General features: G+C 45.5%; 1 protein-coding gene across 1 annotated transcript; it reads left to right on the top strand.

Annotated features, from left to right (window-relative positions):
- Positions 1-23,988: 23,988 nt before the first annotated feature.
- Positions 23,989-24,924, top strand: LOC141152612 (olfactory receptor 12D1-like). Its single transcript, XM_073637164.1, has one exon. It carries the CDS (start codon positions 23,989-23,991, stop codon positions 24,922-24,924), a length of 936 nt encoding a protein of 311 aa, XP_073493265.1.
- The last annotated feature ends 957 nt before the right edge of the window (positions 24,925-25,881 follow it).

Here is a 25,881-nt window from a genome sequence, read left to right as displayed (position 1 = left end):
TGACAAGATCTCCAAGGCGTAAGTGGCTAGCTCCGGCCATTTATCCAGATTGGAAGCCCAAAAAGAGCAAGGGTCCAGTGACACAGTCGTGGCTTCAATGTTTACTTGGAGATACTCCTGTACCATCGTCTCTAGGCGTTGACTATGTGTCAGACTTCTTGTCTCCTGTGGCCTTGCAAAGGATGGTCTAAAAAAGTGGTGAAATGATTCCGCAAAATTGATGTTACCAGCAGATACTGTGGTTCTGTTACGGTTTGAGTGCTGAACACTTGACGGTCCCACGGTTGGCAAGTTGGAACTGTGAGATTCACTACGTGCACCACTGGTATTTTGTGGAAAAGCACATGTAAGATTCTGCAACAGTCTCTGCTGATACTCCTGCATGCGTGCATCCCTTTCTATGGCAGGAATAATTTCTGCAAATTTACTTTTGTACCGGGGATCTAACAGTGTGGCAACCCAGTAGTCAGGATTATTTCTAATTCTCACAATTCGAGGGTCATGTTGCAGGTAGTGCAGCAAGAAGGCACTCATGTGTGTTGCGCATCCAGGAGCACCAAGTCCCTGTTGTGTTGGTGGCGAGGTAACAATCATGCTTCCTTCCTCTGTCCTCTCCCCCCAACCTCGCACAACAGAAATGTGATCAAGGTCTCCCTCATCTGATGAGTCTTCCATCAGTTCGTCCTCCACTTCTTCCTGGGCTCCTGCACCTTCCTCACTAGTTTGGCTGCTACCATGCGCCCTGGTAAAACCATCTCCCCCACCCTCACATGCCTGCCGCCTTGGTGCTGCCGACCGTCGGGACCTTGCAGATGTTAGCCCTTCCGCATACAACTCCTCCTCCTCTACTTCCTCCACCTCCTCTTGTGCCACCACCTGACTCCGAATTCTGTTTAACATGTGCTCCAGCATGTAAATCACCGGAATAGTCATGCTGATAATGGCATCGTCAGCACTAAACATCTTCGTCGCCATTTCAAAACTGTGCAGAAGGGTGCATAGGTCCCTGATCTGAGACCACTCCTCCAGCGTGATTTGCCCCACCTCTGAATCTCGTTGGCCCAGGCTATACGTCAGAACGTATTGCACCAGGGCGTGTCGGTGCTGCCACAGTCGCTGCAACATGTGCAGAGTTGAATTCCACCGGGTAGGCACATCGCATTTTAGCCGGTGAAGTGGCAGGCCCAACGACTTCTGTAGAGATGTAAGTCGCTGAGCTGCGGGATGCGAATGGCGGAAGTGAGCACACAGCGACCGTGCCCTCTGCAGAAGGCCATCTAGTCTGGGATAGTGGGCTAAAAATTGCTGGACAACCAGGTTCAACACGTGAGCCATACAAGGCACGTGTGTGACATTGCCCCGGCGAAGGGCCGCACCCAGGTTTGCAGCATTGTCGCACACGGCCTTCCCTGGTTTCAGGTCCAGTGGAGACAACCATTCATGAAATTGGTTCTCCAGAGCTGACCACAACTCCTCAGCTGTGTGACTCACATTTCCCAGACATTTCAATGTAAAAACCGCCTGATGACGTTGAGCCCTACTGCCAGCATAGTAAGGAGGTGTGCAGGAACCCTTCTGCGCAGTTACAAAGCTTGTGGCATGACCAGACAGGCTTTGGGTGCAGGTGGAAGACCGAGAGGAGGTTGAGGAGGCAGAAGCAGTGGAGGAACTTTGACATAAAGAGGATTGACGCACAACTCGTGGGGACGGCAAGACTTGGACAGCAGCCCCTTGTCCTGTTGTCACCATAGTTACCCAGTGCCCAGTCAGCGACATGTAACGCCCCTGTCCATGCCTACTCGTCCAAGTGTCTGTGGTGAAATGCACCCTGTCACACACAGAGTTTCTCAAAGAAGCGGTGATGTTGTGTGCGACATGCTGGTGGAGCGCAGGCACACCTTTCTTTGAGAAGTAGTGCCGACTGGGCATCTGGTACTGGGGCACTGCGACGGACATAAGGTCTCGAAAATCCTCTGTGTCCACCAGGCGGAAAGGCAGCATTTCTGTAGCCAAGAGCTTGCAGATGGTGAAATTCAACCTCTTAGCTTTCTCATGGCTAGGAGGAAATGGTCTTTTACTTGTCCACATCTGAGGGACCGAGGGCTGGCTATTGTGCTTAGACGGGGTTGATAAGGGTGTCCCCGGCAAACTGCCGGTCTGTGAGGAAGATGCAGGCGGACATGTTAGGTTGCCTTGATCCAAAGGTGGTGCTATCGATGTCGGACAGCGCTCAACACCAGCTGGTGTTACCACCTCCAAAGAAAATGATGACCTGCCAATCATGCTGGCTGTTGCGGGTAAAGAGGTGGCAGGTCTGCGCCCCAAAACAGGTGTGACTGCTGTCCCCCCAGTCACAGAGGATGAAGAGGCCGCGGATGCACAAGATATGGCAGACGGTGATTGGCCCGGCCGGCTAGGCCGCATTGTAGCACACTGAGCTTCCCACTGCAACTTATGCTTCATGTCCATGTGCCGGTTCATGCATGAAGTACTCAAACTATGTATTTTTTGGCCTCTACTTAGCTTTTGCTGACAAATGTTACAGATAACACGAGTTGGGTCATCTTTATCGATCTGAAAAAATGCCCAGGCTATGCAAGGCTTAGCACCCATGCGACCTGAAGAGCCACCATGACTTGTGGTGAGAGGCAGAGTTGTGTTTGAGGATGCAGTTGTTGACGTGCTTCCAGTACTACGTCTCTGTCCAGGAAGGCACAACCTGACCTCGTCGTCACTAGCATCTTCCTCCACCTCCTCTGCTGACCTCATCTCTTGGCTGACTGTGGGTTGACAGTAAGTGGGATCTCCGACCTCATCATCATCACCCTGTGCGTTATCACACCTGTCGTCCTCAGAGCCAACCTGTTCCTGCCCTGACAAAAAACTAAAGTTGTCGCTCCAATCAGGTATTTGAGTCTTATCATCGTCTTCCTCATTGTCTCCAATAACAGGAGTTACAGTTTGGGAATGAGGGTCTACATTATGGTCAGAACCTTCTGCGTCTGGTCCTGGATCCGACTCATAAAGATTCTGGGCATCAGTGCAGATCATTTCCTCGTCTGCATTCACAGAAGCGCTGGAGTCGACCTCTGATTCCCAGGCTATAGTATGAGTAAACAGCTCTGCAGACTCAACCATCTGTTCTACCTCATACTCAGACGGGCAGCTGCAGATTTGGGAGCTGTGAGGAAGCAAGTGCGATTTGGGTGACACCTTTGAGGACTGGAGTATTTGTGATGTTGAAGTTGATGTGGAGGAGAGCCCACTTAAAGGAGCACTTGATATCCGTTGAAGCACCTGCTGTTTTTGTGCCTCATTTGGAATTTGTAGCGATTGGCGTGGCCGTAAGAAAGGGATCTTATCACATTGTCCGCTAAAAGAAGTAGACATTTTAGTTTGGCTGGAAGATGGTCTTTCTTCTGCAGATGTTACTGTTGCTTTAACACCTACCCCACGGACACAACCTTTTTTCCCCTTCCCAACACGCCTATTCCCCTTTCCACCAGCAGCAGGCCTTTTTCCACTCATTTTGGTGGTTAACTAATTCACAACTCTGGAGTTGTTTGCACAAAAAAACAATGGATGGTAACCGAGCAGAGCTGAGTGGCCAAACTGTGGTATTAGGCCAAAACTATTGGCTGGGTTAGATGCAGAAAAAAAATATTTTGAATTTGCAACCTGATGGAGGTCAGTATAGATGGACTAATACAAATAGTCCCACACACTGCTAGAAGCCCAAATATTTTTTCAGAGGTACTGTAGATGCAGATAAAAATTATTTTTAATTTGCAACCTGATGGAGGTCAGTATAGATGGACTAATAGACCAAGTCCCACACACTGCTAGAAGCCCAAATATTTTTTCAGAGCTAGATGCAGAAAAAAATTATTTTTAATTTGCAACCTGATGGAGGTCAGTATAGATGGACTAATAGACCAAGTCCCACACACCGCTAGAAGCCCAACTATTTTTTCAGAGCTAGATGCAGAAAAAAATTATATTCAATTTGCAACCTGCTGGAGGTCAGTATAGAAGGACTAATAGAACAAGTCCCACACACTGCTAGAAGCCCAAATATTTTTTCAGAGCTAAATGAAGAAAAAAATTATTTTTAATTTGCAACCTGATGGAGGTCAGTATATATGGACTAATAGACCAAGTCCCACACACTGCTAGAAGCCCAAATATTTTTTCAGAGCTAGATGCAGAAAAAAAATATTTTTAATTTGCAACCTGATGGAGGTCAGTATAGATGGACTAATAGACCAAGTCCCACACACCGCTAGAAGCCCAAATATTTTTTCAGAGCTAGATGCAGAAAAAAATTATTTTTAATTTGCAACCTGATGGAGGTCAGTATAGATGGACTAATAGACCAAGTCCCACACACTGCTAGAAGCCCAAATATTTTTTCAGAGCTAGATGCAGAAAAAAAATATTTTTAATTTGCAACCTGATGGAGGTCAGTATAGATGGACTAATAGACCAAGTCCCACACACCGCTAGAAGCCCAAATATTTTTTCAGAGCTAGATGCAGAAAAAAAAATTTTTAATTTGCAACCTGATGGAGGTCAGTATAGATGGACTAATAGACCAAGTCCCACACACTGCTAGAAGCCCAAATATTTTTTCAGAGCTAGATGCAGAAAAAAATTATTTTTAATTTGCAACCTGATGGAGGTCAGTATAGATGGACTAATAGACCAAGTCCCACACACCGCTAGAAGCCCAACTATTTTTTCAGAGCTAGATGCAGAAAAAAATTATATTCAATTTGCAACCTGATGGAGGTCAGTATAGAAGGACTAATAGAACAAGTCCCACACACTGCTAGAAGCCCAAATATTTTTTCAGAGCTAAATGAAGGAAAAAATTATTTTTAATTTGCAATCTGATGGAGGTCAGTATAGATGGACTAATAGACCAAGTCCCACACACTGCTAGAAGCCCAAATATTTTTTCAGAGCTAGATGCAGAAAAAAAATATTTTTAATTTGCAACCTGATGGAGGTCAGTATAGATGGACTAATAGACCAAGTCCCACACACCGCTAGAAGCCCAAATATTTTTTCAGAGCTAGATGCAGAAAAAAATTATTTTTAATTTGCAACCTGATGAAGGTCAGTATAGATGGACTAATAGACCAAGTCCCACACACTTCTAGAAGTCCAAATATTTTTTCAGAGCTAGATGCAGAAAAAAATTATTTTTAATTTGCAACCTGATGGAGGTCAGTATAGATGGACTAATAGACCAAGTCCCACACACCGCTAGAAGCCCAAATATTTTTTCAGAGCTAGATGAGGAAAAAAATTATTTTTAATTTGCAACCTGATGGAGGTCAGTATAGATGGACTAATAGACCAAGTCCCACACACTGCTAGAAGCCCAAATATTTTTTCAGAGCTAGATGCAGAAAAAAATTATTTTTAATTTGCAACCTGATGGAGGTCAGTATAGATGGACTAATAGACCAAGTCCCACACACCGCTAGAAGCCCAACTATTTTTTCAGAGCTAGATGCAGAAAAAAATTATATTCAATTTGCAACCTGCTGTAGGTCAGTATAGAAGGACTAATAGAACAAGTCCCTCACACTGCTAGAAGCCCAAATATTTTTTCAGAGCTAAATGAAGAAAAAAATTATTTTTAATTTGCAACCTGATGGAGGTCAGTATAGATGGACTAATAGACCAAGTCCCACACACTGCTAGAAGCCCAAATATTTTTTCAGAGCTAAATGAAGAAAAAAATTATTTTTAATTTGCAACCTGATGGAGGTCAGTATAGATGGACTAATAGACCAAGTCCCACACACTGCTAGAAGCCCAAATATTTTTTCAGAGCTAGATGCAGAAAAAAATTATTTTTAATTTGCAACCTGATGGAGGTCAGTATAGATGGACTAATAGACCAAGTCCCACACACCGCTAGAAGCCCAAATATTTTTTCAGAGCTAGATGCAGAAAAAAATTATTTTTAATTTGCAACCTGATGGAGGTCAGTATAGATGGACTAATAGACCAAGTCCCACACACTGCTAGAAGCCCAAATATTTTTTCAGAGCTAGATGCAGAAAAAAATTATTTTTAATTTGCAACCTGATGGAGGTCAGTATAGATGGACTAATAGACCAAGTCCCACACACCGCTAGAAGCCCAAATATTTTTTCAGAGCTAGATGCAGAAAAAAATTATTTTTAATTTGCAACCTGATGGAGGTCAGTATAGATGGACTAATAGACCAAGTCCCACACACTGCTAGAAGCCCAAATATTTTTTCAGAGCTAGATGCAGAAAAAAATTATTTTTAATTTGCAACCTGATGGAGGTCAGTATAGATGGACTAATAGACCAAGTCCCACACACCGCTAGAAGCCCAACTATTTTTTCAGAGCTAGATGCAGAAAAAAATTATATTCAATTTGCAACCTGCTGGAGGTCAGTATAGAAGGACTAATAGAACAAGTCCCACACACTGCTAGAAGCCCAAATATTTTTTCAGAGCTAAATGAAGAAAAAAATTATTTTTAATTTGCAACCTGATGGAGGTCAGTATAGATGGACTAATAGACCAAGTCCCACACACTGCTAGAAGCCCAAATATTTTTTCAGAGCTAGATGCAGAAAAAAATTATTTTTAATTTGCAACCTGATGGAGGTCAGTATAGATGGACTAATAGACCAAGTCCCACACACTGCTAGAAGCCCAAATATTTTTTCAGAGCTAGATGCAGAAAAAAATTATTTTTAATTTGCAACCTGATGGAGGTCAGTATAGATGGACTAATAGACCAAGTCCCACACACTGCTAGAAGCCCAAATATTTTTTCAGAGCTAGATGCAGAAAAAAAATATTTTTAATTTGCAACCTGATGGAGGTCAGTATAGATGGACTAATAGACCAAGTCCCACACACCGCTAGAAGCCCAAATATTTTTTCAGAGCTAGATGCAGAAAAAAATTATTTTTAATTTGCAACCTGATGGAGGTCAGTATAGATGGACTAATAGACCAAGTCCCACACACTGCTAGAAGCCCAAATATTTTTTCAGAGCTAGATGCAGAAAAAAATTATTTTTAATTTGCAACCTGATGGAGGTCAGTATAGATGGACTAATAGACCAAGTCCCACACACCGCTAGAAGCCCAAATATTTTTTCAGAGCTAGATGCAGAAAAAAATTATATTCAGTTTGCAACCTGATGGAGGTCAGTATAGATGGACTAATAGAATGATGCTATGCCCAAAAGATTTTACTTCACTAGGTGCAGTAAAAAAATTGGTATTCTATACACAGGTGTTATATCTTGCAACACAGATAGGCTACTCCACTGACTAACACACTCTGCAATAGGCCAAAAAGGATTAGCTTTGCTAGATTCAGCCAAATGCTGTGAAAAAAACTTGCACAACACTGGCACAGACCTGCCTGGCAAAAACTGATAGGAACTCATGTAACCTAGTCCTGAAAAGGACTCCAATTACAATTAGTCTTTACTCCCACAACCTATCTATTTAAGAGCACAGACCTCCCTGATAAAAGTCGTAGGAAATGCTGTAACCTGGTCCTTAAAAGGACTGCAATCACAATTATTCCCTACTCCCAAGCTATCTGTATATTTGTGCGAAAATTGGCTTGAAATTAACAAGGTATAGCGCACACAGCAACAGCGGTGCCGTCTAACACGCAGCTGCAGCAGTGAGAAAATGGTGGCGACGGGGAAAATGGCTTGGTCTTATAGGGCAAGGACATGTGACATACACTGCCAATGACACATGCCCTTGCTTGTGTGAAAAAAAGCACTTCGCTCCGTGTGTGCGCTGCTGATAGGCTGACAGATTGCACCTCCCCACTGCAAATGCGGGAAAGAGAAAAAAAAATGGAGATCTTCATTGTTCCTGCAGAGATCCATCCCCTGCCCCTCCCCCCACCCCGCTGTACACTCAAACTGCGTATTAACATTAATTTTCATCATTACTGTGAAAAAATCCAGTTATGATTTTGGTGCACGAACAGTTATCGAACATAACCTCGAACAGCCGAATTTTTCTCAAATTGTTTGTGTTCGCCGAACGGCTCGAACACCGCCCAAAACAGCTCGAATTTGAGATTGGCGAACAGTTCGAGTAGAACAACGCTCATCTCTACTCATTACTGTGGCCCTACGCTATGTGTCTTTAAATTTTTAGTGGGGTTTTCCCAAATTTTGGCAGCCCTTGCAGTCACAGCATGGGCATAACCTCTGTAGGAGACCCGCTCCTTTATAATTGGTACATTTTTTTTACTGAGACCCTCCTCTATATCTCTTCAAAGGGGTATTGGGTTGCGTCCGAATTTTTGGCAGCCCATTTAGTCACTGCATATGAAATAACAGTATAGGAGACCCACTCGTTAATAATGGGAACAACAAAGCATAGCCGGCTGATGACTCTCTAACAATAGCGAGGGCCGACTACTGGCCTTTTAAGAATAGTAAGGGCCGCCTGATGGCCCTATAAAAATAGAATTTGTGACTTTCAGACTCCCTCCATCATAAATGAAACAGGATGTGTCTGATGATGTGTCACACACCACATTGCCGGATAAGTTTGTAAAAATGTAAAAATGTCATTTCCATGTGAATGCATTTGTCTTAAGAAATAACATAAAAAACAGTAGGATCTTTCTTTAGCATAAAAACAGAGTCTCCAATGTAACCTCAATGTAATCACATTGTTCAGCTCCTGCACCTCCTCCTCCATCTCCGAAATTACCACATCAGTCACAAGCTGAAAGCACAGCAGCACTGCCTTGGCCAAGCGGCAACAGGCTGTGCTGAAGATAACATGCTTAATGCTTAGGTAAAAAACCGCCCAGCGCTGCAGAGTTGTTGAAAGCTGTAACACAGCAGCCTGATCTGTGGCTCTCACAGCTGAACATACAGCCAGGCATGATCGTGTGTGATAATGGGCAGAACCTGTTGACAGAGAAATGACAGCTGGAGTATATACGGTTTCCCTCTATGCCAGTAATTTTAACGAGCTAAAGAATATGGCTGTGGTGAAATACAACTCCCACTGAGAAGCTGTTTCAGATTGAAAAACATTGTGCCCACCATAGGATTTTATTTCTGAGGGCTCACCTTTCTCCCCCGCTCAAGAGCCCCAAAGCAGCTGCAAAGTTAGTGCTATCATGAACTTTCCTGATGTAGAAGCCAGGAAACACCAGAGGATTTTCTGGTGGGACCGTCCAACCCTGACAAGAAGCAGTCCTGGCTAAGAAAAAGTGTGTGGGAAGGCTCCCGGACACTCTGTGGCTGCTTTTTTACTGAGGTAGAAACCCACGCAAACACAGGGAGATCATAGAAAATCCTTGCAGATGTTGTCCTTGCTGGGATTTGAACCCAGGATCCCAGAGCTGAAAGGCTTCAGTGCTAACCACTGTTCCAATGTGCTGCCGTTCACCCTCTAATATCTAACAGGCTGGAGAAACTTCCACCTACTGCCACTCTATCTTCAGCTCCTTTGTGAGAAACTAATATATTTGGGCTGCCACTCAGTCTACCAAATAAAATTCCTGAGAAGGAAATCGGGGATTGCTTCGCTACTGGTACTGGGGGCAGTGCTAATACCATGGCGTCGTACCATAGTTTACTGGAAATATTCCAGGCTATCAGGAGGCAAGCAAATTCCCACAGAAAAGTGCCAGCAGTAATGTTCAGGGACCCACTTTTGTAGAAGGCAGAGACAACACCTGGAGAAATAGTGATGGCTGGGGACCAAGTATGGACATGAGGCATGAGCAAGCAGCTACCCAGAAATCTGACAGCTTAGTATTGCTCCCTGTTTGGCTTGGTGCAAACGTGCGCTTGCATTCCAAGTAACAGAAAACTAAGCAGATGGTGGCCTCAATCATCATCGTGGCCTCACCTTGGCACTATGAACTCTCCAGAAGGAGAAGCCAGGGCCCACCGGAGGAGTCTCCGGTTATCTGCTGGGTCCGTCCAACCTTGCCGAGAAGCAGCCATGGCTAAGAAAAGTGTGAAGGAAGGTTCCCGTTGACTCTATGGCTGCTTTTTTAATGTGGATTGGACGTGCCGCCGCCGGCATGAGGTTGTGAAAGGCTTCCGCCTCCACGAGCCTAAAAGGCCACATTTTAAGTGAAAGCAGCTTTAGAGGACACCCTGGGAGAAATGACAGCTGGGTAGATATGGTTTTCCCAGTCCTTTCACCAAGCTAAAGAATATGTCTGTGGTGAAATAAAACTCAGCAAAAAAAGCTGTGGACTAGCTCCGTACCGTCCCTGGCCACATTCACTTGACCACGTGTTTGTTTTTAGGCGGTCCTTCCCAGTAAGTGCACTGGGGAGGGCACAGGTAATTTTGTGGGACCTGTGCTTGTGGAAAGCGGAGATGATACCGGAAGAAATAGTGGCGGCTGGGGACCGAGTATGGAAACCCGGCCGCCGCCGGCATGAGGTTATGAAAAGCTTCCACCTCCATGAGCCTAAAAGGCCACATTTCAACTGCAAGCAGCTGTCAAAAATTTGACAGTATAGTATTGCAGCCTGTGGGTGGGTGGGTGGGTGGCTGGCTGCATACTTGCGCTTGCATTCAAAGGAATGGGTTAGGAACAATTGAATGCTGTACTGGGACAAGGACGTGCACGGTGATTGTTGCAAGTCTGTAATGACAGGTGCATGGCGGGAGGCATCTTCGCAAGCGCCAAGGATCATTTATGATGGGCACACTTTTAGGCAGTGACCTGAGAGTCAGAAATGCTTCCAGAGGTCTTTCCCATGGTGTTCCCATTTCTTTTTAGCACTTTATGCATGTGTCTCATGATGTGTCACACATCACATGGCCAGATAAGGTTGTAAAATGTTAAAATGACATTTCCCATTGAATGCATTTGTCTTGGTTGAAAGCAATGCATAAGTGCTAAAACTCATTAAAAACGCTACGTGTGAAAAAAGCCCAAGGTGCGGAGAAGTATTTTTGTTTTTGTTTATTTATTTTGCCTTATATACAGGTCATTACCTTGGAAAGGATGTTCCTTAACATATTACCCAGGAAAATCCATTTTGGTTTCGTTTTTGTATGTTTTATTGTGAGTCAGTAAAAGTGGCGTAATACTCTGACAACGTTGCTGACAGCAGTGACCTGGGAGGCAGAAATGCTTCCAGGGGTCTTCCCTATGCTGTTCCCATGTCATTTCAGCACTGTTTCCATCGATTCGGGCAATTTTTAGGCCCTCTGCAGACCGCCGGGAGAGCCGCCTAAAAGATGCTTGAGTTTCCCATAGACTTACATTGGGCTCGTTGCTCGGGTCGAGCACCCGAGTATTCCAATTTGCTTGACCCGAGCAACGAGTACCCGAGCATTTTAGTGCTCGCTCATCACTAGTTGGCAGCTGTTATTTTACTGCATATATGTAGTTAAATTCAGGTATAGTAAAGATTTATAAGCAAAACTGGCACATTGTTTGCAAAGGTGCCGATACACACAGGAGCAGAAAAGATGTATAGGAAAACTTCTAACTTGCTTGAAGAGACGCAGCTACTCACATGAATAGCAGCATCAGGTTAGCAGAGATGAGTGTGCTAACATACCTTAACACAGCAATAGCTGTGTGAGAGTGCAATGTCTCCATAAATTTCTGCACTGAGTTTGGAGCTATTCCTGACTGGAGCAGAATCAAGAGGAAGAGAGGGCTAAATTCAGTAAAAGCATGTGACAGCAGATTGTTATCATTTCTGTACACTTGGATGGTTGGTGGCCTCTCAAGCCAGCCTTAAAAGTCCTAAGATGATGACAACAGTGTTGATTTATCAGCCACCACATAAACCTAGTGCGGACTAACACAGACGGAACCGGACATACTGGAAGGAAGCAAAACCTAGCACTGGAGCCAGTGCAAGTGAATAACACTAATATACTGCAATTATACCAGGTAACCCCACTGTCAGGCATTCTCTCAGCCCCAGCCTCTGCAGCTCCATTGCTGGACATGTAGCCAGTAATTAGTACTGTGTTTGCAGATGGCTGTCTGACGTTTCAATAGCTAAGTCAGCCCAATATCTGCAAATGCATTGTTAATGAGAAAGAAGGGGCTGGCTTAGCTGTTGAAATAAACCGTCAGCAAAACCCCTTCATTGACAGCACTAGTCACAATCTAACACAGTAAACTATTTCTTCTGTTGGGCACAGAACCGTAGCCAGATGTGATATATGATAATTAGTGTTGAGCGAACATGCTCGACACTGTTCGGTACTCGCCCGAGCATCACGCTACTCGGGATGTTCAGCGAGCACCGAGCATTTCCGGGTTACTCGGGCGGGAGCTCAGGTCTCCGCCCTGCATGTTTGGCGCTCTTTACAGAGCCAATGAACATGTAGGGATTGCCAGCCAGTCACTGTAATGCCGCAGCCATGTTGTTTGTGGGCATTACAGTGATTGGCTGGCCGCACAGCGTCACCTTCCAGACGATCAGCCCGTCATGATTGGTGTGTGTGGGTGTCTGTGCGTGTGTCTGCGAGTGTGTGCGGGGTGTCTGTGCGTGTGTCTGCGAGTGTGTGCGGGGTGTCTGTGCGATGTCTGTGGGTGTGTGCGATGTCTGCGGGTGTGTGCGGTGTCTGTGCGATGTGTGCGGGTGTGCGCGGTATCTGTGCGATGTCTGCGGTGTCTGTGCAATGTCTGCGAGTGTGTGCGGTGTCTGTGCGATGTCTACGAGTGTGTGCGGTGTCTGTGCGATGTCTGCGGGTGTGTGCGGTGTCCGTGCGATGTCTGCGAGTGTGTGCGGTGTCTGTGCGATGTCTGCGGGTGTGTGCGTGCAGGCAGACATAGGCCGATGTGACACTACTACTCCCATTGGCCTATGTCTGTCCCCCGTCCACTCGTGCCAGCAGGATCAGCTCGATGGGAGCAGTAGTTCCCATCAGCCTGATCCTGCTATTTAAATTGCCCTACTGTGTCCCCAATAAATGTTAAATACATGTCATTGGTGGCCAGTGGTTGCCTACAATAAATTAGTTCATACATTACCTGTCCCCGCCGATCGCCACTTAAAATAAAGTAAAAAATAAAAAACTACACCTATACTCACCTAGACACCTAATTCCCCGAAGCCATTGATCTCCTGTAATAAAATATAAAATAATAAACCACAACCTTATTCTTACCCCTCCGTAGTAGTCCACGAGTGTCCCACGAAGATCTCCAGTTTAGAGCAGCCACATAGAATGTGACCGCTCTGAACCGCTGCCGCCGCTAGAATGATGAGGCAGTAAAGCAGCTCCGTCATTGCATAAGCGGGTTCGCCGGAGTTCAGGCAGCGCTGCTCCGGTTAGCTCCTTTACGGCCCTGCTGTATCGTGAGAAATTCCCACGGTACAGCAGTGCCGTAAAGGAGGTCTCCGGAGCTGCGCTGCCTGAATGCACTCCGGTGACCTCAGTCAGTGGCTCCCGCTGCCGGGAGCGGACGTGTTCCCGGCAGTGTGAGCTTACAGCAGCCATGCACAGCTGTCACCATCTCCAGATGTGACAGCTGTGCATGGGAGATCAGCGCAGGAACGTGGAAAGGTAATTATTTTTTTTTAGTAAACTAAGAATTAAATAAAATTGTGTGTTTTATTTCAAATAAATTATTTTTTTCTGGGTGTAGTGTGTTTTTTCTTTTTAACACTTTGTAGGTTAGTAATGGGGGTGTCTTATAGACGCCCATCATTACTAACCTGGGCTTCATGGCAGCTGGCGCTGACATGAACCCCAACCCTATTACCCCCTGCCACCGCACCAGGGCAGCGTGGAAGAGCGAGGCTAAGTGCCAGAGTTGGCGCATCCTATGGATGCGCCATTTCTGGGGCGGCTGACGGCTGGTGTTTCTAGCCTGGGAGGGGGCCAATATTCATGGCACCCTTCCTGGGCTATTAATATCAGCCCCCAGCTGTCTGCCTAGCCTTTGCTAGCTATTAAATAGGGGGTACCCCACGTCATTTTTTGGGGGGGTCCCCCATTTTAATAGCTAGTAAAGGCTAGGTATTCAGCTGGGGGCTGATATTAGTAGTCTGGGAAGCTCCGTGGGTATTACCCACTTCCCAGGCTTCAAACATCTGCCCCAGCCGTCTGCTTAACCTCCGCTAGAGCCTAAAATTATGGGGGATCCCACGCCAATTTTTTTTTAAATAAATCCTTTATTTTAACACTAAATGACATTTGAGGAGTTAATAAAGATGCAGTCCCTAAATTATTATTTACAGGTACAGCATCCAGCTTCTATGAACGCGCCATTTTCCGGGGTGGCTGCGGACTGCAATTTGCACCGGGGGGTGGGGGCAGAAAGCTTGGGCCTCCCTGCGCTGCAGATTCCATCCCCCAGCTGCCTAGTTGTACCTGGCTGGACACACAAATAGGGAGAAGCCCCACGTATTTTTTTTTTAAATTATTTCATGAAATTCATGAAATAATAAAGAAAAAAAGGGCTTCCCTATATTGTTGTGTCCGGCCAGGTACAAATAGGCAGCTGGTGGTTGGGCGCAGCCCGTTCCTGCCTGCTGTACCTGGCTGGACACAAATATAGTGCGAAGCCCCACGTCAATTTTTTTTTAATTATTTCAGGAAATTCATGAAATAATTAAAAAAAAATTGATGTGGGGCTTCGCCCTATATTTGTGTCCAGCCAGGTACAGCAGGCAGGAACGGGCTGCGCCCAACCACCAGCTGCCTATTTGTACCTGGCCGGACACAACAATATAGGGAAGCCCTTTTTTTAAAAAATTATTTCATGAAATAATTTTAAAAAAATTGACGTGGGGCTTCGCACTATATTTGTGTCCAGCCAGGTACAGCAGGCAGGAACGGGCTGCCCCCAACCACCAGCTGCCTATTTGAACCTGGCTGGACACAACAATATAGGGAAGCCCTTTTTTTCTTAATTATTTCATGAATTTCATGAAATAATTAAAAAAAAAAATATGTGGGGCTTCGCCCTATTTTTGTGTCCAGCCAGGTACAACTAGGCAGCTGGGGGCTGGAATCCGCAGCGCAGGGAGGCCCAAGCTTTCTGGGCCCCACCCGCTGCAAATTGCAGTCCGCAGCCACCCCAGAAAATGGCACGTTCATAGAAGCGCCATCTTCTGCCGCTGTACCCAACTCATCCAGGGCCCTGGTGCGGTGGCTCACTGGGTAATAAAGGGGTTAAGGCCAGCTTGGCATTATCAGCTGGCCCTAAGCCCGAAATTCATGGGGTCACGCCAATATTAGACATGACCACCATGAATTTCTAGTAAAGTATTTAAAAAAAACACAACACCCAGAAAAAAGTCCTTTAATTGAAATAAACACACAATTCTTTATTGTTCTAAATTAAACTATACTTACCATCACGCCCATTCCAGCTGAAGCCAACGATCTCCTGAAATAAAAGAAAAATAATAAAGCAACCTCATCCTTACCTTTCCATGGTTCCCATAACAGCTTCAGCTCTGCTACATCGAGATGACAGGCTGGACCGCAGCAGAACGCTGCCATCCAGCCTGTCATCCCGCAGACACTGAGAAGCGCAGGCGTGCTTGCGCTCCTCAGTGTCTCTCTGTGACGGCATAAAGATGAGCCGAGGTCATGTCCAATGAACTCAGCTCACCTCATGCACGTCACTGACAGCGTGGGAAAATTCTCACGCTGAAGCGCTGAGTGCAGGAGAATTCTCCCACGCTGTCAGTGACGTGCATGAGGTGAGCTGAGTTAATTGGACATGAACTCGGCTCATCTGGATGCCGTCACAGAGAGACACTGAGGAGCGCAAGCATGCCTGCGCTTCTCAGTGTCTGCGGGATGACAGGCTGGATGGCAGCGTTCTGCTGCGGTCCAGCCTGTCATCTTGATGTAGCAGAGCTGAAGCTGTCCTGGGAACCATGGAAAGGTAAGGATGAGGTTGCTTTATTATTTTTCTTTTATTGCAGGAGATCGTTGGCTTCAGCTGGAATGGGTGTGATGGTAAGTATGGTTTAATTTAGAACATTAAAGGAATGTGTGTTTATTTCAATTAAAGGACTTTATTCTGGGTGTTTGTGTTTTTTTTTATAACTTTGACTATGGGGTTAGTAATGGGGGTGTCTTATAGACGCCTCTCCATTACTAACCTGGGCTTGATGTCAGCTGGCATTATAAGCTGACATCAACCCCAACCCTATTACCCCACTGCCACCGCTACAGGGCAGTGGGAAGAGCGAGGCTAAGTGCCAGAATTGGCGCATCCTATGGATGCGCCATTTCTGGGGCGGCTGACGGCTGGTGTTTCTAGCCTGGGAGGGGGCCAATATTCATGCCACCCTTCCTGGGCTATTAATATCAGCCCCCAGCTGTCTGCCTAGCCTTTGCTAGCTATTAAATTAGGGGGGACCCCACGTCATTTTTTTGAGGGGGTCCCCCATTTTAATAGCTAGCAAAGGCTAGGTATTCAGCTGGGGGCTCATATTAGTAGCCTGGGAAGCTCCGTGGGTATTACCCCCTTCCCAGGCTTCAAACATCTGCCCCAGCCGTCTGCTTAACCTCCGCTAGAGACTAAAATTAAGGGGAACCCCACGCCAATTTTTTTTTAATAAATCCTTTATTTTAACACTAAATGACAAGTACAGTAATCAACACTGTCACTGTACTTCATATATATGTGACTGACATGTTTCTATCTATCTAATCTATGTGTGATTCTCTATTCCTTCTATTCTAAATTGTCGGGTACAGATGCTGAATTGCCGGCCGGCTTTTTTAAAGAGACGGTGCATGAAAACACTATTATATTTTTAAATAAATCCTTTAGACTAAATGACAAGTACAGTAAGCAACACTGTCACTGTACTTCTTATATATGTGACTGACATGCTTCTATCTATCTAATCTATGTGTGAAGCTCTATTCTGTATGTTATAAATTGTCGGGTACCGCAGCTGAATTGTCGGCCGGCTTTTTTAAAGAGACGGTGCATGAAAACACTATTATTTTTTTAAATAAATCCTTTACACTAAATGACAAGTACAGTAAGCAACACTGTTACTGTACTTCATATATATGTGACTGACATGTTTCTATCTTTCTAATCTATGTGTGAAGCTCTATTCTTTCTGTTGTAAATTGTCGGGTACCAGTGTATGCCGCTGATAAATTGTCGGCTTTTCGCGTAATACATTCTACATTATTCTTAGCTGTTTTACTTCATGTAGAATTAACCTACAAGGAAAGAAAGGGTTTATTTTCATTCCGATATTTGTGTCCCATTGACTTGCATTGGTTTCCGGTATCGGAATCGGCGATATCCGATACTTTTTGGGTATCGGTCCGATCCAATCCGATACGATATTTCCTGATATCGGAAGGTATCGCTCAACACTATCCTTAACATATTTCACAGGAAAAAAAGTTTCAGTTTCGTTTTTGAACGTTTTATTGTGAGCCTGTAAAAGTGGCTTAATACCTCTGACCACGTTGTTGACAGCAGTGACCTGGGGGTCAGAAATGCTTCCTGGGGCGATCCCCATGCTGTCCCCATGTCATTTTAGCACTGTCACTATCGTTTTGGGCACTTGTTAGACTTTTAAAAGACTGCCGGGGGTGCCACCGCAAAAATGCTCGAGTCTCCCATAGACTAACATTGGGCTCGTTGCTCGGGTCGAGCACCCGAGTATCACAGCGAGCTCGGCCCGAGCTTCGAGCACCCGAGCATTTTAGTGCTCGCTCAACACTAATGATAATCAAAACACCAGGCACGATACATATATATTATTAAGTAATGTAACTTTCCAAATACATTTATGTATAATTTATTTAGCTTTTGATAAAAAAAAATTAAGCTTCAGCACATGTGGCGCCCCTGAGGGTTCAGTCGCCACAGGGGTACTGCACCTCAGCCTGAGGTGTGGTATCTCCTCTTCCAGGTTAGGATGGAGCACTTCTCAGGACCCTACTTCACCATTCAACACTACACCACTCCTGTCCTGTAGGGGATCTAAATGCACAAGGGTGCTGCCCCGGCACGGGATATAGGAGATGGGGGGGGGACCAAAGTTAGGGGGAACCATGTAGTGGGTGAGGGTGGAGAACACACTTTTAGGTTACACTTATTCATTCATATTTAAACTTCAGCCATCTTAAGTTCAAGGTCTTTTGATTGTGATCTTCATCGCTGAATGTGGCTTTCTGATAGAACCTGCAGCCTATTGAAGATACACGGTCCTCGTTCTCTGGCCTTGAGGCAAGGAGTGGGCTAGAGTTAACGGTTGTCTCTACCCGGTCAAGGTCTCTACCTAAGAAGGCCTGGAGCTCTAGAGGCAAAAAGATCCCTCGGGGATACGGACGGAGCCGCACATGCCACTTGTATTTCTTACACTGGCCTAGTCAGAGGGACTCCTGCTGCAAGAGGGGTACCGGCCCCCGATATCTGACTCAGTTACTTCACGTCTCTGTCAGAAAAGCCCAGAGGCTTAGTGGATCCCAGGAGGGATACGGACAGAGCGGCATACGCCACCTGTAACTCTCTACCTGCGTTTACCCAGTGGGACCCGGCTTTACACCTAGTTCTAACCACATATACAGTCAAGTGAAGACTTAGTGGGAGAACTCACCAAGGAGAGGAACACACACCAGAGGGGTCTCAACAGGTGCTCCTGATCTATCTGGAAAGTGCTGGACCCCCCTTCCTGGAGGCCGCAGCACGCCGCGAGGAGCAGAGGGAAGCTTTGCGGCTAAAGTTCATCTGAATGTGAGTAAAAACCCTGGATGACTTCACACCCTGCTTCAGCCTGTTATTTCCTGCGCGGAACTGCACCCACCATCCTTCCTCACACTGCCCTGAGGCCTTCTCCGCCTGCGGGGAGCCATCCCATCTAAGCTGCCTGTAACACCGGCCTCAGTGGACTGAAGCAGCGCTGGTGTCCATCACCGGGAACCGTAGGTGGCGTAGTCGGAAAATTACCACTCAACCCTGAAAGCCCATTACATCTTTTAATGTGATGGCCCTGGGCACGGACCGGGTCCGGGCCACTACTGAAACCCCCAACATCTGACCCGGCTCCGAGTAACCCCACTTCCCAGGGTGAGGGCTGTGAGCATCACATTTCTGGCGTAGTCTGCAGGATTGCGTGCCCGCAGCAACGAAAAAGAAAATCCCCATTGCAGCCGGGTACTGTGCGCCTTTTCACTAAAAGACTGTCATTTACACTTATGGTGGCGCCGCCAAAGAAGAACGGACACCATTATGTGCCAAATCAACAGTCACCAAAGTACTCCCATCGTGGGCCAGGCTCCCCAATGGCACTAAAAATGCAGACCGCCCCTTCCAGCAGAGACAGTCCCCACGCAGTGATGTCCGTCAAAACGGAAAGGACGTCACTGGGAGTGCCCGTCAGCCAGCTGCCCTGGAGCCGCCCCAAAAAGAGGAGGAGACAAGAGCAACAACGAGGTGTGGCCGCAACAATCCCAGACTCACCGCACCCTGCAGCAGTGATGGACGCCGCCGAGGAGAGTCATTCCAAGCCCTTCAACGCTGGCCCACGAGCGGCTACCTTCCATGGCTTGGGAGGAATTTACCTAACCCCGGAGGAGGCAGAGTTCCTCCATGGAGAGATACAGGACCTGACCCGGAGGGTTGAAGAGGCCCAGCGATTGGTGTCCGCAGCATGGCGAGAGGAGCTGTTGCAAAAGATCTGGTCCCGCCGCCAAGGTTCTGCAAGCCAAAGTACTGGAGCAGCAGCCCAGGAGGAGGAAACCCCGGAGGCCTCGTGCAGCCCTGGAGCGGGTAAGCAAGAAATCCCCGTCCCAGGCGCTTGATGCACAGAGGCCCTCCTGGATCTGATGCCGGCACCCCTGTCCCCAGGCACCGTTGTCTGGCAGCAGCTCTCAGCTCTGGAGCTTGAAGCCCAAGTGACCGTCACTGCAGGAGGCCAGCTGTGCCTCCCGACTCCCGAACAGCATGATTCTGCCCTTACTGGGGAGACCACCAGCCCCAACCCGGACTGGTCCGTACTGGTCGAGGACCAGCAGCAACCCCTGCTGACGCCGCTACCCGTGCCCCCGGTCGCCTGTCCGGCGGCGGAAGAGATGGCCTGGGACAACCAGGGGGGCAACCTGATGGGCTTCCCCCGGGAGACTCGGGCTGAAGCGCGGAGGAGGGAGGAGACGTGCCGAGAGCAGCTCCTCCAATTCGATAAGGAGCGACACCAGAAGGAGGTCCGCTGCGAGCACCTGGAGGTGCAGACCAAGGCCGCAAAGTCGAGGGGCCCGTCAGGCAGAGGCCGCCCGTCCAAGCCCCTGGGAGGAAGGCCTGATAGTCCGATTCCACCAGGAGGCCGGATGGAGCTTCATTCGCAGCCCCCAGTTCCACCGAGACATCTTTGTGAATTGGCGGGACGTCGAGCCGCGGCTGGAGCAAGGCCACCCTGACCGGAACCTCTACCCGGGCAACTTGGTGTTCTACACCCGCCACCACGGGGAGCGTGGGTGGGATGCCCTGGACGTCCATATGGTGTTCAAAGGGGATGCCTCCACTCACCTGCCCACGGAGGACCGGTCAGGCTCAGTTGGCAAGATAGAGCCTTTTCCCAAGTGGGTATACCGCTTCTGAGCAGCCCCGGAGGTTGCACCTCACTGTTGACTAGTTAACTGTTGCATGTTATTATGTTGTTTTTCCTCCCGGTTTAAAGAGACATTTGTCCCTGCGGACTTTAGCAGTAGACAGACTACGTTTGTAAATAGTTTTGCATCTATTTAGGTGCTCCCTATTGGTTTGTTGCAAAACCGCTACTACTTCTACCTCAGACCTCAGAAGCACCTGTCTGGAGTGGCTCTAATGGAGGTCCAACTCAGGATCTCCATGCCCTGCAGCCACCCCAGGGCCCACGTTGAGGGTTTGGGACAGGTCCCTCATGCTGCTGAACTGACACTTTCTGCCATAAATTATATTGAACTGTCTACTAGCATAATGTCTCTTGAATGTCTTTCATATATGCATAATGTCTTCTATACATGCAAAATGTCACTTTAATGTTTTTCTATATTTATATTTTATATTCAAGGATTTGAGCCTCCCATAAAGGGAAGATTGTTATTGTTATGCAAAAATTTGAAATGTCTGCACCACTTTTTACTCTTTTGCAGCCCGCGGACGTGCTATGTTTCACCAGGGGGGAATGTGGTGCCCCTGAGGGTTCAGTCGCCACAGGGGTACTGCACCTCAGCCTGAGGTGTGGTATCTCCTCTTCCAGGTAAGGATGGAGCACTTCTCAGGACCCTACTTCACCATTAAACACTACACCACTCCTGTCCTGTAGGGGGCCTAAATGCACCAGGGTGCTGCCCCGGCATGGGATATAGGAGATGGGGGGAACCAAAGTTAGGGGGAACTATGTAGTGGGTGACAGTGGAGAGCACACTTTTAGGTTACACTTATTCATTCATATTTAAACTTCAGCCATCTTAAGTTCAAGGTCTTTTGATTGTGATCTTCATTGCTGAATGTGGCTTTCTGATAGAACCTGCAGCCTATTGAAGATACACGGTCCTCGTTCTCTGGCCTTGAGGCGAGGAGTGGGCTAGAGTTAACGGTTGTCTCTACCTGGTCAAGGTCTCTACCTAAGAAGGCCTGGGAGGGAGTAGAGGAGACAAGCTCCATAGGCAAAAGGACCCTTGGGGGATACGGACGGAGCGGAACACGCCACCTGTGCTTCTTACTCTGGCCAAGTCAGAGGGACTCCTGCTGCAAGAGGGGTACCGGCCCCCGATATCTGGCTCTGTTACTTCACGTCTCTGTCAGAAAAGCCCGGAGGCTTAGTGGATCCCAGGAGGGATACGGACGGAGCGGCATACGCCACCTGTAACTCTCTACCTGCGTTTACCCAGTGGGACACGGCCTTACACCTAGTTCTAACCACATATACAGTCAAGTGAAGACTTAGTGGGAGAACTCACCAAGGAGAGGAACACACACCAGAGGGGTCTCAACAGGTGCTCCTGATCTATCTGTAAAGTGCTGGACCCCCCCTTCCTGGTGGCCGCAGCACGCTGCGAGGAGCAGAGGGAAGCTTTGCGGCTAAAGTTCATCTGAATGTGAGTAAAAACCCTGGATGACTTCACACCCTGCTTCAGCCTGTTATTTCCTGCGCGGAACTGCATCCACCATCCTTCCTCACACTGCCCTGAGGCCTGCTCCGCCTGCGGGGAGCCGTCCCATCTAAGCTGCCTTTAACACCGGCCTCAGTGGACTGAAGCAGCGCTGGTGTCCATCACCGGGTACCGTAGGTGGCGTAGTCGGAAAATTACCACTCAACCCTGAAAGCCCATTACATCTTTTAATGTGATGGCCCTGGGCACGGACCGGGTCCGGGCCACGACTGCAACCCCCAACATCTGACCCGGCTCCGAGTAACCCCGCTTCCCAGGGTGAGGGCTGTGAGCGTCACACACAAATTAAAAATTATTATTAGTTTTTCTTTCAAAATTATTGATATGCCAATTGAAAATATTTTAGCATTTTAAAACCCTATAATACCACTTGACTTTTTATTTAAAGAATACTGAATATATTTTTTTAATGACATGAAAGAATGATGTTATTCTTTTACACAATTTTTTTTATTCCCGCTGTGCTCTGTTGCTCCATGAAAATGTCCTTTTAAGCTACACTCCTGAGACATCCAACAGTATTTAATGGCCTGCAAGTCATAGTTTTCACATTATACAGAATAAAATGCCACAATATTACCTGACAAATTTCCTTGAAATAACACAGAAATGACCAAAACTACAAATAAAAAATACCAAAAGTTAAAGATGGCAAAAAGGTGAAGGTAAGTTCCAAAGAAAACACAAATTCAGGGAATTTGGATATTTCTCGTTGAAAATATAGACCAAAGATCTATACAGTCTATGTGCAGTTAATGTAAAGATTATCTATTAGTGTAGGTATTATTAACCAATGGATGATCTTCAACTGAAAGCAAATATTTCTGATAACTTTCATTTGCTTTCTGTCTTTAATTTTATATTTTAAGTGGAAATATGGAATATTGCATATTTTCATAACTTGCGTATCTCATGTTTGTATAAAACTGTGATCATGGGCTACCCGGTTTTCTGGACTGTTGGGTGATATGGGATACCCTCTATATTCTATATCTTTAGCCAGGCGTAATAATCCACATTGAAAATAAAGGCTTTATTTTGGTCTCATCCATGCACAAAACATTTCTCTAATAGCCTTCTCACTTGTCCACGTGATATTTAGCAAACTGCAGATGGGCAGCAATATTCTTTTTGGAGAGCAGTAGCTTTCTCTTTGCAATCCTGCCATGCACACCTTTGCTGTTCAGTGTCCTCATAATGTCGGACTCGTGAACATTAACATTAGCTAATGTGAGAGAGGACTTTAGTTGCTTAGATGTTTCTTAGGTACTCTTGTGACCTCGAGGTCTCTTTGTGAGACTCTTACAAATGTTAATTATGGTCTTGAACTTCCCTAATCTGTGCACAATCTGTCAAGCTATGGATTGGTGAAGTCCTACTCTTTAGAGATAGTTTTGTAACTTTTACCTTCCTGGTGATCATTAATGACTCTTCTTATGAGGTCTTCATAAATCTCTTTTGCTTGCTACACTAATACAAACATGTGTTGTGAAGATCAAACTTTATTCGTTAAATAAAACAGATCATATGATGACACTCGATTATCATCACATTGATTAAAAACACCAGACTCTAATTTCAAATTCAAATTATCTGTTAATCCTAGAGGTTTACAAACTTATGCTTCAATGACAGAGTGACAAAGTCTAATAATTTTGATTCATTTGCTTGATTTGGTTTAGGACTTGTGTGAAAACCTGATGCACTTGACAATTGTGCAGAAATATGAGAAATTCTGAAGGATTCACAAATTTTCAAGCACCACTGTATACTTGTGAAAAATCTGATTGAGTTCTGTGACATTTTTTTTCTTCTAGTATTATCCCACCTAAACACTGTAATGGAATTGGCAAATTACACCTCCATTTCTGAATTTGCCTTACTTGGGTTGACTGATCTAAGAAAGCTTCAAGTGATTTTCTTCATATTTTTCTTGATGCTTTACATAATCAACTTGATAGGTAATCTCTCAATTATTATTATCACTGTTATAGATACCAGCCTCCATTCTCCCATGTATTACTTTTTGTGGCATTTGTCATTTCTGGACATCTGCTATTCTTCAGTGACTGTTCCTAGGATGCTAAGAGATTTTTTGGCCTCGGAAAAGACCATCTCCTTTGCTGGATGCATTTCCCAGGTGCATTTCTTCCATTTTTTGGGAAGCACGGAAGTGATGCTCCTAACAGCAATGTCATATGATCGATATGTTGCCATTGGTAATCCGTTGCGTTACTCTACAATCATGAATACTAGAGTTTGTCGGTGTTTGTCATTCAGCTCTTGGATTACTGGATATTTTCATTCTCTATTACACACAGTGATGACAGCAAATCTACCATTTTGTGAACCAAATTTGGTTAAACATTTTTTCTGTGATATTAAACCAGTGCTTAAATTGGCCTGTACCGATACTTCTCTCAATCTCAAACTTCTCACAAGAGTTACAGGAACATTGGCCACAACGACTCTACTACTTACTCTTCTCTCATATGTTCTTACCATCAAATTCCTCCTGAAGATACGAACATCTGAAGGTCGTAAGCGTGCATTCTCCACTTGTAGCGCCCATCTTATTGTTGTCTTTTTGCTTTATGGAACAGCAATTTTTACCTATATTCGACCGTCAACACAAGACTCTTTAGATCAAGATCGAGCAGCTGCCGTTCTATTCACTGTTGTAACCTCGGCCTTAAATCCGATAATATATACGCTAAGGAACAAAGATATGAAGAAAGCCATGAAGAAAATAGTTGTAAACAATTTATCTTTTTGACCATAAGAAGAGTTTTTTCTTTGTTTTCATATACTTTTTATTTAATAGGAATAATTTAAGTAGAAATTTGCATTTTCATTTGAATTTTTAAATACTTACATTTTTTTTAAAAAAGTGGAAAAAAATAGTGTCAATACTTGAACTTTCACTCTTTATAGGACACTATAGAAATGGAGTACGAAATGAAGATATACAGACAAGAGGAATGCCAACATGCACTTCTACTTGGCCACTGCATTTACATTTTTGACTACTGAATATACCAGTATAAGGAGGCCTAGCTCCTACTTTGAACTATCATAAAAAATAAATAAGTAGAGAGATAGGGGCGCAATACCGCTATTATCCCACCACAACCAAGTAGGTAAAAGAAAATGTGCTCACCTTAATGAGTTGTGTAATGCACAACTCATGTAAGAATTTGTAGTGAAGGGCTGCAGCCAGCAAAGAATCCCGAGGGATCTTGTAAGGTTGTCTATAATAGGATGAAGTTGGTGCCGGGAAAAAAAAAACGCGCTTCTCCGTGGTGAAGAAATTTGACAAGAGATTGTATATAATTAACAATCTTGTAGTTTATTACTGAAAGCTACGATTACTATGCATTTTGTTGACAGCTATGTACCTGAGGAAGTGGACAGGACGTCCACGAAACGCATAGTAATCGTAGCTTTCAGTTATAAACTACAAAATTGTTAATTATATACAATCTCTTGTCAAATTTCTTCACCACGGAGGAGCGCGGTTTTTATTCCCGGCACCAACTTCATCCTATTATAGACAACCATAAAAAAACAATAGCATACATGTAATATTTTGAATTGATAATTATGTCTCAAAAAGTTAATGTTTATGACAGTGTAAAGCACAGCTTGCTTATACACTTGCAATTGTGTGATTTTATTTACGTCCTTTGCTATTGATCTTATATCATTTTTAAACATTTTTCTTATTGCCTAA

Source organism: Phyllobates terribilis, unplaced genomic scaffold (genome assembly GCF_046119375.1).
Source record: "Phyllobates terribilis strain yellow unplaced genomic scaffold, ASM4611937v1 Scaffold_6__1_contigs__length_29720123, whole genome shotgun sequence".
In the NCBI taxonomy this organism is placed as follows: domain Eukaryota; kingdom Metazoa; phylum Chordata; class Amphibia; order Anura; family Dendrobatidae; genus Phyllobates; species Phyllobates terribilis.
This window is presented reverse-complemented; position numbering and strand designations above follow the sequence as displayed.